Genomic DNA, 14,473 nt, shown 5'->3' with positions numbered 1-14,473 from the left:
TAAGAACAGAGAAATTGCTTAAGCGTAACTACCACTAGGTCTATCTATAAGACAACGTTAAAAAGTATATCAAAACTTATAGAATCTGCTAAACAGCGTAGACGCTAAGGTATAGACCCTTCGGTAAGCTCGAATCGCTACCGATTCTATCTCGACCCTTTACCGAATTGTTAATAGATTTTATTACAGGATTACCTCAATCGATCTGGAAAGGAAGGATAGTTAATACAATTTTAGTGTTTATAGACTGTTTCTCGAAATAGTGCCTCTTCTTCCTAGTTTTAACTATAATAGACGCTGCGGAATTAGCTGAGCTGTTCTATTAAGATATTGAACTGAGATTTAGACCACTAAATAGTATCGTATCCGACCGGGGATCTGTTTTTATAAGTAGGTTTTAGTTAAAACTGTGTTATTTATCTAAGACAAAATTGAGGTATTCGACGGCGTTTTATCCCTAAACCGATAGTTAAACGGAGCGGATAAATTAAACACTAGAACATTACCTACGCTACTTTATTAATAAATAACAAAAAATATAGCCCTTATTACTTCGAACGGTAGAATTTACCTATAATAACGCAGTTAGTACTATAATAGGAATATCTCTATTCTAGGTACTACTAGGATTTAACCTAAACTTTTAAATATATACCGAGGACAGTAATATAGAGAGGGAGGTACTAGTAGTATTAGCTCGTTTTAAAAAGCTAATAGAGCTATAAGAACAACTATAGACTTTATAGCGAAAAGCTACCGAAGTATAAGCGATACACTATAATAAACGCTACACTAAGATATTGTTTAAAAAAAATAATCTAGTAACCTTATTAATAAAGAACCTACAACTAAAGGAAGGGACAACAAAGAAACTGTCCCTAAGATAGATAGGACCTTTCAGAATCCTTAAATACGTCGGGAAATAAGCGTACCGCCTCCTACTCCTAGACGAATACGCGGCGATTCACAATATATTCCTAGTCTAACTGCTATAACTATAGTAGCAAAGGGAAGGGGAACTAGAACAGTTACCTCTACCCGAGCTAGCGGACGATAATAAATAGGAAGTTAAAGAAATTAGGGATAAGTGTATATTCGAAGAAGAACCACACTACCTAGTTAAATAGGCTGGATAGCCCTCAGAATACAACCAATAGGTACCGGAGAGTGCAATAACAAATACACTAAAGATTATAGTAAGATATAAGAAAGCTAGAAAAAGGTAAAGTTAATCGAGGAAGCACCGAAAACTAAGCGAAACGTAACTATTATATACGCAAGTTTAAAGGAAAGCTGTCTATATAAGCCTCTAAAAACTGTCTAATAGCACCCCCTACCTTAGAATTGTCCTATAACTCCCGAATAAGCTCCTAGATATCCTAATAGAATACCACTACACCGGTGTACTAAGACCGGGCCGACTCCTCCGCGGGCCGTAATCGATAGTATTGTATACTCTCTGTAACGAGTGTAACCTACTTAGGGTTATAGGGCGATATAGGGGGATAAGGGAGGATTAAGGGAACTCGGTTCGAGACCCACTAAGAGTAAGTATCCTTAGTTTCCTATAGGAAATACAGTCAGTAGAATAAAACACTAAAGGAATAGGGTTAAATCGCTAACGATACGTACCTATAGTAAATAGGTACCCGGGAGAGAATAAGCGCGGCGGTAAGCTTTAACGAAATTGTTAAAAGAGGCGATAAGGTATCGAATATACACTGTAACAGAATCGATAAGCTTACAGGGTAACGAAAATTCGGACGTTTCACTATTATTATAATAGCCTATACTATAGCCTCCCTCCTTATTAGACTAGAACTTATTAACCTACGAGAGATAAGCACGCAGTTCGAAACGGTACCCCTCGATACCCTTAGGGACCTAAATATTGTTAGTACGGATAACCACTGAAGTATAGCAGCGATACCTAAGGGGACCTACTGTCTCGTAAGGCTTATATAAGCTATTGCAATAGGTACAATTCTTACTATCGTATATTGCAGCGTAATACACTACGAAGAAGGGACAGGACGAAGCCGAGTTACCCTCGTTCTAGTTACGAGTCGAAACGCGAAGATACGTTATACACTACGTTAATTCACAACGGATAGGCGTACGCAACTTATAAGGGGAAGCGTTAGGCGGTATCTTAAGAAACAGAAATAGAACTCGAAGAACGCGAGAACTAAGGTAGTAAAGAGAGAGAGATAAATAAATAAACCTAGGTCGCCGACAGCGACGCGGTTAATCCTACAAAATAGGAAGCTACGACTAAATACGAAACTAAAATAAAACTTATACCTACTATTTTTAGAAAAACACTAAAATAGGAAGGAAGTACCACTAAATCGCTGTTCCCTCGCTTATAATTTATATAATAGAATAGGGAAGGTATCCTTAAAATCCTATACGTACTGCGAAACTGGGCCACCTATTGTAGGATTATAGGCTGCAATATAGATATCCTAGACCTAGGTTAATAAGTTATACTTCGCCTAAGTCTACAGAGCGTATCCCTCGTCGCCTTATTAGAGACGTTACCCCGATTCGGTACGATACCGATACTATTCCGCCTATATCGCGGAAAGTAATAGCCGTAGGAGAGGATTTAGATATATCCCGCGATGAACCTCTAGGTACTGCCGGTATGTAGTAGGAATAGGCTATAACGTTAGTAAATTGGGGACGAATTATAAGTGAAACCCTATCGCCTACCTAGCTCTTATCCTTTTTACAACTTCCACCGAGACTATAAGCAGACTTATAAGCTATATATACCGCTACAAAGTCCTTTAGAAGTATAAGGACCCCTTCGTTCACTGTCTCTAAATAATCGGGGTCCTAGGTATAATATCCGTTATCGTTAGAATATACCTAGGTAACCCAGTTAAGAAGCGATACTAAATCGTAGGCGTCCCCCTATATACCCTCAGCGGGACGTTCGCAGTATAAGTGTCGTTAAATACACTGTTAGTACTTCTTCGAATTTGCGGTACCGAGAAAACACTAGATTGAGAACGGTTCGCTGGTGTCGGCTATATCCTAGTTATTAGTGCTAGTACGCAAGTATTATATACACTATATATTCTTTAACTGGATCGGGTTTATACGAGGGGTAGGTATATTCAAAACTCGAGGATTGGTATCTAGGGATTAAGAGACCTAGGGCCTATTTAGGTACCTACGTATAAAGGCTCGCAGTGATAATTTGAACTCTTTTATACTGTTCTAAATATATCTCCTTTATTACAAATTATCGCCGATTAGTCCCCGATACTTTGTTATTTCGGGATCTCTACATTGGGAACACCCTATATTTCGGATAAGGGTATCCTTCCAGGAGAGAGGGGATAATTATAACGGATAACGATCCTTACAATATAGGAATAAGGCTTGGCAGTCGGGTCACGGGGGTGATCCGACAGTGAATCGGTATATAGTCTCCACGTGATAGAAGCGGGGTACTATGGTACATAATCCGGGGCTCCCCAGGACCCTGTGGAAGGCTGACAAGAATTAGTCTTGTCTTGTCAGCATCAGAAAAATACAATCTGTTCCTCTCTCCTACCATTGTGTCTTACCCGGTTGACAGGCCATACACCTGAAATCAGTATATCTTTACATTACCTTTACTGTAGATAACTTCTGGTTAGTCTACTTTGTTTCTATATTCTTATTTAGAGGGATAGCCTTTAAATTATTAAGGAGCTGGTTTAAATAAAGCTAGATAATATAGGTAAGATAGGGTATTCGGATTACTATTATATCGCTAGAGAGCGCCTGCTGAATAACCTTAACTATTGTCTTATTGTTAGTTATATTATCAGTTATAACTCTAAATACCCGATCCTAGATCTTATACTTAACTAGAGTTTCAAGGAGTACACTACTTAGATTTAAACCAGTATAGGAGCTATAAAGTAGTTTAAATCTAAGTAGAACCTCTGAGTATACCTAGTTACTATTAACAAAATAGCCAGTAATAGCTATAAACGCCTAATTATATAGAGAAGTCCAGCAATCTAATACGATCGAGATTTTTACGTCGTTAGGTAGTGTTTAGAGGATAGATTTCTGTCGTTCTATAATAATATTATATAAACGACGACGTATTATAGTAGCAGAGGGTATCGGAGGGAGAGATAGTGCAGAGCGGGCTAATCGGAATAGCTTATAAAGTGTTATATATTCGATAAGGTAGAATAGAAGTCGATTAAAGGTAAGAAATTGGAGAAGATACTCTTCCTATACTAATTATAAAAAAGGAGCCTCTAGTAAGCTGTGATCCTATATATCTAGGAGTGTTAGGGAAATCGGATAACTAAATAAAGAGGTAAGGAGATACTACCTTTTAAAGGAACTAGGTAATTTCTCCTTTTCCTCCCTATTAAGCTTTGCGATAGCCTACTATCTTTAAATACTTCAATATTGTTGATATACTATAATAGCCCTTTCCGCTAGGTAATAGAGAATAGGGATACTCTAGGATCTTTGAGCAGCGCTTATATATTACCTTTAGCGCTCTATCTTTAGTATAGGTAACTTAATTAAAGTTACTCTATATATTTAAATTACGATTTAAATCCTACGAAATCTTACTTTTCTACCTATAGTCGGTTTATAGCTACTACTTAACCTATTCTTTATATACTATATTGTTATAAAGTATATATACCTTTCTCCGATCGGGGCTAACGCGAGTAAGAGAGTATAGAATCGGTAGAAAGGAGGGCCGAAGGAAGCCAGTATCAATAATATCAAAAGGCTCAATTATAAGCTAGCTACTAGATAGGGTTAGAACTCGAGAAGAGGGTATAAGATAGCTAAGGTTATCTATATCTGTATTGTAATAAGTAGGTAAAAAGTCAGAATACTGGCTTTAGGATATTGCGACCGAAAAGGGGAATACTATAGAGGTAAGGGGGAGAGACAGAGAGAGTATATACTTATAAGAGAAGGGTATATAAACAGTAAACACCTTAGTTCTATAGTAAAATAGATAGATTAAAAGGTAGAAGCTATAATATTATATAATTGGCTATATAAGCTCTATTTAAATAGTTCTAACCTAAGAGAACCTAACAGGACCTAATAGAACCTATCGAAACCCGAGAGAACCTATTTATAACCTATCGAAACCTATAAGAACCTATTTATAACCTATCGAAACCTAAGAGAACCTATTTATAACCTATTAAAACCTAAGAGGACCTATTTATAACCCACTCCCTAGAAGATTCCTTAAAAATATTTTATTTACCCTCTCAGAAGAGCTTTTCTAACCGCGGTTATAAGTTATAGTAAATATAACCCCCCTAAGAAGAGCTTTTCTGACCGCGGTCAGAAATAATAATATATATACCTACCCTCCTAGAAGTGATTTTCCGACCGCGGTCAGAAAATATAATTTAGAGTATATATAAGAAGTTAAATATAAGAAAAGAGAAATATAGCTTTAATATAATATCAATTATATATAAAATAAAATAATAATAAGGTATTTCTATTTATATTTATAGTTATCCTATAATATATATATACTCACCTCTACCACAAATATATATTTTCAACAGTCTACAATCAATAAAAACTTAACTTAATAGAACACTATTATACTATAATTAATGTCAATTTTTATCGGTAATCAATATAATATAAAGCCTATTAGCTTCAAATTCAGAGCAATTATATAAATTTTCCAACTCAATATTGTGATAATGTAGCAATATTCGATGAACAACCAGAACAGTTGTAAAAAACAGTCATTTATTTGAATGACTTAGCATCGTTATAAACGCCAAGACCTATATTTTATGCAAAAATGGGTTCAAATAGGTTATTATTGGGTTGTTGGGTTTAACCCATTGGGTTTTGGGTTGGGTTGGGTTATGGAAGGCGGAACCCAAAACCCAACCCATTGGGTTTTGGGTCGGAGACTCCGACCCAAAATGGGTTCTGCCGAAGTCTAAGTATAACCCAGCTATCAGCAGAAATATATTCAATGCCAGTAATTAACTCCTTTTGACTGCTAGTTGGTATAGTATAGTCAATTGAAGGTACAAGGACCTTCTGGCGCTTTCCTTAGCCGATTTAGTAGCCAGTTTTATCCTAATTATAGATAGACCTCATAACCGCCCGCGAGCGGCCCTCTGAGGGCCGCCCGCAGACCCGCACTTTTGCGGGCGGAGGGCAGCCCTCCAAACATTTTGAGGGCCGACAAACAGGACAAACAGGAAATCCCTAGAGTTGTATAAAATATGCATTTCTCAACTGTATTATTTAGTATTTGGTTTACAGCTTAGTATTGTAGAAAATAAATACAACTAGGAGTAATCGTTTGAACGGGCTAAATAACATCAAATCTCAATAGAAATATCTTATTTTTCGAGGAACTAATATATATCTAAGCTTCAAGTTCTACGGCGTTTGTCACTCTCAATTTTATAACTATCAAGTTTACTTAAGCGCTTCCAAACCCTCCCTGAATACCGTTATATATAAGGTAACTTAGGCTCACTACCCGTATCCTCCTCCTGCTCTTTAACCTCGAGCTCCGATTGAGTATACTGCCTCCGTTGTGATTGACCTTAATCAAATACCACTTAGATAGTACTATCCTTATCCTCTACGTCCTCGTAAGTATTACTACTCTCGTTATTATCACTTATAGGTTCAAAATAATAAGTGTTAGTTATATCCCTCTCCTCTTAGTTAGCTTGTATCTCTTTATATAAAAGATACTTATTGATTAGAGCTCGGTGGGTATCTTCGATCTCAAATTTTGATATATATATAAATATTATTAGATCTTGAACTGTTAATACCTTTAGAGAGCCTCTTCGGTAATAATAGATATCCCGGGCGGAGTTAAAAAGGCGTTCTACACCCGCCCCTATAGCTAGTATTGATAGTATATCGTGTGCAAGGTTTATAAGAGTAGGGTACTGATACTGATACTCCTTCCAAAATATATAGGTAGGCGTTCGTATAATACCTTGAATATAAGTTAATATAGGATAGATAATAAAAAGTTGTAACTTACCACTATCAAGGTATTCCTTAAGCTTATTATATTCACTCAATACTAAGGGCTGGGACTCTTCTACCCTATATTCTATTTTAAGCTCTGAAATCGCGACTGCGGATAATCGAGCTCTAGATAATAATTATATATCTGAATAAAGTTTCTTATAAGGCTGAAAGTATTCCTTAAGACTTACTCGATAGATTGTACGCTAGTTATTAACCGGATTATCCTAGTCCTTTTCTTTAAAAAAGTTAAGCTTTTATTAGGGTAAGAGAATAGTGCTAATTGCGTAAAGATTGTTATCAATTTAATCGGTCTGGCTATAAAATTGTGAAAGCTTCTTCTCTGCTACCTTAAGAGAAGTAAGTATAAGTTACTTCTACGCAACCTTCTTCCGTTTTAAGGTAGTCTTTGACTTTAAAGGTAGTTAAAGAGCTTGTTATAGATATTAAAGATTAAGTGAATACTTATATCCTTAGTTTTAGAAAGAAGAGTGGTGAATTTAAAGAAAGGCTAGGTAATCTAAAGAAGATAGTCAATCTGTCGCCACTCTTCTGGACTTAGTGTAAAGTGTTCCTGGTTATACTAAGTGTAGAATTAATTAAAGGTTAATTAGAGCCGTTTAGTACGTCGGAGTATTAAAAATGTCGAATTCCAGCGAGTTCGGATATCCTAGATCGGAATAAGCCTTAGCTCCTCAGTCTGAAGGTTATAGAATAACTCTCTCTGTTATAAACTTACGTTTATATAGATAGTAAGGTTTCGGACCTATATAAGAATAGAAGGATTAGTATAATAAAAAAAAGTAGGGTTATAGAGGTATACCTTATTAAGTGTATTAACAATTTCTCTTTTTTATTGCCTTGTACAAAGAGATCGAATACAGTCGTTAGACTAGTCTATCTCCGCACTCTTATTCTTTAGAATTGCCTTTATCTTCCTAAGAAGATCATTCAGACTAAGCTGGATAATATAGGCAATACAAGGAACCCGGACGATTGTAGCACTATTATTTAGCTTAAGCGACTGGATTGATTCTTAGATACTTACTATTATAGTATTATTATTTAATATATTGTCGGTGGTAACTGTAAGTACTCGATCTACAATCTTATACTGATAGAGGAGCTTTAAAACCACGTCACTTAGGTTAATACCTAAGTGTAAGCCAGATAATAGTTTAAACCTAAGAAGAACTTCTCGATACTCCCAATACTGGTCGAGGAAGTAGCTAGTAACAGCTATAAAGGCCTATCGAAACGGAGATATCCAGCAATCTAATACAATCGAAAGCTTTATATTGGGAGGAAGCTTATTAAGAATAGACTGTTACTGTTCCTAGATATACCGCTGTAGTCGAGACCGTATTGTAACCGCAGAAGGGATCTATAGTTATATCGGGGTAAGTCGGGTAAAGGTAATAACCTCACGAAATTCTAGGTATTCAATAAACTTAAAGGGGAGATAGGAGAGGGTAAGTAGTTATAAGAGCTTCTGTTCCTATACCTCTTACGTAAAAACCGTTAGCTTACCTAGTACGTTCTACGCCTATTAATCCAGAGAGCTATTAGTAAATAATAATAGAAAAATTGTATAATATATACGGTATTTATAAGTAATCCCTTAATATTGCCCTTCTAGGCGCTGGATTTACGATAAGTCGGTCTAGCTAAGTGTCGATAAAGTGCAGTTATTCTATACCGCCTATTTACTAGATAATCGAGGACTTTATAGTATTGATAATATATTGCCCCTAGTTTACTAGTTTTTGTATCAGCCACTTGATTAAATTGCTCCCAGTAAGTGGCTGTCCGGTTACTATTCCAGTTTAGTCGTTTTTTTGTCTTTCTAAACTCAGTCTCTAACCACCAGGAAACAAAATCATCTTTTAATATATCGGTGTAAAGAATAAACGCTATTAATCGACCTAGGCTAACACGCTGAAGTAAGGAAGGAATAAAAGGTAGAGGAATTAGGGTAAGAAACCTAGAATTTAAGGTAGTGTTAAATATCTATTAGCTTTCGGAAATCTTAGGGGTTAGGAATTGCTTATTCGGAAAGCAGAGAAGAGGGTCGACTGAATTCGTAGGATTACCGTCGTAGATAGATAAAGAATAGATATCTGAGAACTGAGAAATTTGAGATATTGTTAACTAAATAATCACTTATAGAGTATATTTTAAAAACGGGATAGGAATCAGAAGGTAGATATACTAAGAAAATTAACAAATCCTAGTAAATAGAATTGATCAACCACCCTGAAGTTTTTAGCTCACTCTGTAAATAGTGAATATATTATAATTTAACCCACTTTAACTTAAGATAATCTCTATAATTAGCTAGATTTGCTAGGCTAATTAAGGGCCGCCCTTATCCAGCCCTCGATCCGCCCTCGGAATATACGGGCCGCCCTTAACCCGCCCTTAAAAATTAGTATTCAGATAAGAAGTATACACTCTAAGTCTAGCTACAGTTATAAATATATATTTCTATATAGTCTTCCGCACGACCCAGTAAAACCCAGACCCAACCCAGACCCAACCCAGTCTGGGTTGGGTTTTGGGTCGGGACCTTCAACCCAGTACTGGGTCTGGGGCCCCATTTTGGGTCACAAACAATGCAAACATACTTAAGATACTATATGTATAACTTGTACATTTTTGGGTTGTAATTTTGGGTATTTGGTTTACTCGATCATGTTCAGATTTGGTTAATAAGAGGGTGAAAAAAGGTTTTAAATTCAGGATTGCTTATCAGGCTAATGGTATTCAAATGTATTATCGTCCCTGCTTTTACGCTTTCTCCCTAATACTCGTGCTTGTGTATATATTAGTGGTAATGATAGCGGGTAAGGATAACTATACTCAGTTGGTCTATCCTCCTCCAGTTGATCTTCTGGGTTATTATCCACTTTATTATCTTCCTCTGTATCACTGATTGGATTAACCTCTATCTTATCAATCTTATCCTCCCTCTCTTCTTTTGCAGCCTCAAGCTTATTATACGAGAAGAATTTCTCAAGAAGTATTGCTTCCTGCTTATCTATATCAAACTTTGTTGTATAAAGAAATATTATTAAGGCCTCGATGGTCGCGCTCTTTATCCTACCACGACGGTAGTGGCAGATATCTCGAGCAGTATTAAATAGGCGTTTAACTCCTACACCAGTTGCTAGGAATAAAAGGGTATCACGCGCAAGGGCTGCAATAGCCGGAAAGCGATCTTAGTGCTCTTTCCAGAAGGTAAGCGGCCTAACAGAAACTGTATCTATCTATAGATTAGTATCTGAAGTTTCTAAATATTAGAATCTACTTACCACTATTAAGATATTGGCTGATTTTATCAGTAACTGCCCGTGGTTGTATATCGCTTCTATTAAGTATCTCTTTAAGCCTTGAGCTTAACCGAGCTATCACTGAAGAGCTCTGGAGATCACAATCACCAGTGCTTACCTACGCTTAGTATAGAATAAGAGCTTCCTTAAAAGTAAGTCGATAAGAATCTCGCTATTTCTGATCCCAATCACTGGAGAGGAAGAATTTGAATTTATTGACTGGTGTAAGCATTGTGCTAATTGCGTAGATATTTCCTTGAATATTATCTGCTTAGGAGTAATACTTATCCAGTTTAGATCGACCAGCTTCAAGGGCCTCTAATATCTGTTTCTTCTATAGAACGCGCTTTCGGCGTAGCTGTGCCTATAATCGCTTAAGATAATCAAACAGTTTATTGTAGATCTTAAAGATATAATAGGTAGTGATATCTTGGGTCTTTGATAGCTGTATAGTAAAATCAAAGAAAGGCTCGGTGAGATAAAGAAGATAGTCGATTTGACACCACTCTTGCTCACTGAGTAGTATCTCCTCACAATCGTACTCTGTACAGAACAGAGAGAAGATTGTACGTAGTCTCTTTACCCGTCGAAGTATAAGGAATATAGAATTCTATCGTGTCTTTATATCCTAGATTGGGACAATCTTTATATTTGTTGTCTGAAGATTGTAAAAGGTCTCTCGGCGCTGGGGACTCGCATTGATATAAATCGCAAGATAACGCACTTTGTTCAGTGTAGAGGATATCTGACTTTGCTTCGCATTCTCTTAGGCTAGCCTTAACTGCTTCTCAGTCCACCTTATCTCGGCTGATTCGTTCAATAGAACTGCCTTAATCCGAGTAAGAAGCTGACCTAGGCTAAGCTGGATAATATAGGTAAGGTATAGAATTCGGGTGATAATAGTATTATAGGGTAAAGCCTGTTGAAGAGAAGTGGCTATTGTCTTATTGTTTACTGTATTATCTGTGGTTAACCCGAATACTCTACCTTCAATATTATACTCCACTAGGGTTTCTATAAGAATACTACTTAAGTAAGAGCCGGTATATATTCTATAAAGCGGCTTAAACCTAAGTAGTACCTCACGATAAACCCAATCACTGTCTATAAAATAGCCAGTGATAGCTATAAACGCCTAGGAGAATAGAGATATCCAGCAGTTAAGCGCAATAGATATCTTCGAGCTAGGAGGTAGTGTACAAAGGATACGTTGTTACCGGTCTTTGACTAGACTATCTAGTCGGCGGCGGATAGTATCGGCCGATAGGATCACTGGAGGGGATAGGGCGGATCGCGCTTTATAGATAAGATGTTTGAATAATAGATACTCAATCAGATAGAACGGTAGTCGGTTCAGCGTAAGAAACTAGAGGATATCCTCTTCCCAATCTTATTGTACGAACGGTATACTTGTTGCAGTTTCCCTCTAAGTAAATATAAATCAGTGATTAGTATAATTGCTTGGTTTTGGGTTTAAGATATACCTCTGTTTGTAGAAAGTTTATAATCTCTGACTTCTTGGCCTTTTCCGACCGTAAATAACCAGCTGTTTTTCGATGTTTCTGGATAGTCGATGTACTATAATACTGGGCTTTACCTGTATTGTTTGGATTTAGAGTATAAGGATACTCTAGAATTTTTCTATATCGTTTATATATAACCTTTGGTGCACTATCTATAACCTAGGCTACCTGATGGTAGCAGTTCCAGATTTCTGTATAGCGGGTTAAATCCCACTTGATATTGCTTTTCCTCCTATAGTTAGTCGCTAACCACCAATCCACAAAATAGTTATATAACATTGTCTTATATAGGATAAACCCTTTCCTGCGGTCGGGTCCGACGCGTTTTAATAAAGATAGTATAAGGAGGGGATCGTCTGGTCTTCGGAAGCTTGTGTCAATTGACAATTGACTGGTAGATAGAGTGATTTGTCCCGCTGAAAGAAATAAACAATCATCAAGATCCCCACTATAGAGGGATAATAGAAAATCTGAAAGTTAGCTTTGAGATATAGTATCAGAAAAATGAACAATATATATAAGGGGAGGAATTCTTCAATATACAAAAGTGGAAAGGCACTTAAGCTATAGGAGTATCTAGGATTATTAATATATCAAGTAGAGTAAATTATTATACTCCTTTGATTGGTTTATTATTATAGGTCTTAAGTAAACCCCCTGAGAAAACCCAGCCAAACCCCAGTAGTAACCTAGTTAACCCAGTAATAACCCAGTTATAACCTAGTCAAACCCTAATTCCCACCCCAGTTTCATCAAGACTTTCTAAAAATTCTTATCCTACCCTGCCTTAGAGTATAGTATATCCACTCCAATTATTTGGTAAACCTCAACAAAAGTTATATAAAGATTAGAATATCCAAGTATAGATAAAAGCCTCTCTATCTCTTCAAAGACTGAATTTCTGACCGCAGTCAAAGACTGGATTTCTGACCGCGGTCAGAAACTCTACTATACTAGTAATGGATATTGAAAATATATATTCGCAGAGCGGATATACTTTATATTCTCACTAGATTCCAATCAGCTAACAGGCATTACCTTCCTATGTGAAATTAAGTAATTCATGAAGTAATTAACCCTAAACAAGATATGCTTCTTACAAAAACAACAAGATTTCTTACAATTTACTTTATCTTCATAGTGAAAATTGAAGTATTTCAATGTTGGAACTATAACAAAGGAAAATGACGGTATGTTATTTAAAAGATTATGCTAAATTTTATGCACAAACTGGGTCGAACTGGGGTTTTACTGGGTTTTCTGGGGCCCCAGTGACTGGGTCTGGGTTGGGTCTGGGTTAGGGACTTTCGACCCAGACCCAGACTGGGTTGGGTCCGGGTCGGGACTTTGGACCCAAAACCCAGTCTTGCGGAAGCCTATTTCTATAACTCTATCATCCGAAATTGATAACTTTTAAAATTGATAACAACTAATACACTTAAAGATACTAAGAATATATAATATCATTATTACCTACTATGATTTATCGTGATACAACTCAATTTCATAAAGTTTCTCGATGCTGATAAAGAAATAGACTGTAAATCTAATATATAAACCAGAACACTGTTAAATAACCGTAATTTAAAGTGATAAGTTAGCACTTTTATACATCTAAATTAGGAAAGGTCAACTTTTTTTATACAAATGAGGGCCGATAAGGGCCGCCCTCGAGCGGCCCTCAGAGGGCGGAGGGTCGGGCGGAGGGCGGGAGATGTCGGCCCTCTAAATGTTTTTAATGAGGTCTAATTATAGATCTTATAGGGTTAAAAATCGTACTTTTTAAGTACCAATTTGAGGTTATTAAACTAGAGAAAGAGAGGCCTATATTGCTCACTATCGTCCCTCACTTTTTCACTAAGTTTCGGGTTAATATAGGGTATATTTGGTAGGAGACGGGCTATAAAGCGGTAGACCTAATTCTCTCTAACAGCCTCCCGGTCGGATCCAGCGCGCTTTGAAATCCTATTTGCAGCGTCTACAATTGTAGAAGGGGGGATTCTAACACTAGAAGTGTATACAGTCTTGATCTATATAACTAGTATTCTCTCTTGAACTAGAGTAAGAGCTCTTTTTAGGGCGGTGGTCGTGTTTTTGCTTTCACGACCGTGGATTCGGGCGCGTAGTCGTTGGTATAGAACCTCGAATTCTCGAGCCAATTTCGCGATATTGGGCTTTTTTTGTCGTTTATAGGCAAGATAAGCCTTTTGGATTTGACTTTCTATCAATTTATTTTGGTCTGACATTGTGGTTGTAGGATAAATTGGTAGTAAAGAGGGAATAATTTATTGTTGACTGAAAATTATCGTTGAGTGGCGCGCACCAATACACAGTGCGTGTATTGGTGGTAAGCTTGGCACGATTATATCGTATCGTAGGACTGCATTTCATTTCGGGCTGCATTTAGTTGCTGTCAAATGATAGAATACGATGATATTATCATTCTTTCTATCTCTATTACGAAGTAAGCAGTTATCTATAGGGTTGGAAATAAAGTCTATAAAGAGGGCTCATTCTATATTCTAGAAACTAGGAGATTAGATAGTTTCACAATTCATTTCGATACCTCCTGGTATTTGCAGGTAA

At 36.8% G+C, this 14,473-nt stretch overlaps 1 protein-coding gene across 1 annotated transcript; it reads right to left on the bottom strand.

Moving 5' to 3' along the window:
* Positions 1-1,557: 1,557 nt before the first annotated feature.
* Positions 1,558-3,038, bottom strand: N7479_004868 (uncharacterized protein; the record flags this gene model as incomplete). The annotated part of the gene is made up of 8 exons (XM_057252565.1): positions 1,558-1,565; positions 1,650-1,771; positions 1,835-1,884; positions 1,945-2,055; positions 2,415-2,468; positions 2,494-2,666; positions 2,739-2,844; positions 2,931-3,038. Coding segments are annotated over 8 exons (732 nt in total), but the record flags the coding sequence as incomplete, so codon positions are not given.
* Positions 3,039-14,473: the final 11,435 nt, after the last annotated feature.

This window comes from Penicillium vulpinum (genome assembly GCF_028829585.1).
Source record: "Penicillium vulpinum strain IBT 29486 chromosome Unknown utg000002l_segment0_segment0, whole genome shotgun sequence".
NCBI lineage: Eukaryota > Fungi > Ascomycota > Eurotiomycetes > Eurotiales > Aspergillaceae > Penicillium > Penicillium vulpinum.
This window is presented reverse-complemented; position numbering and strand designations above follow the sequence as displayed.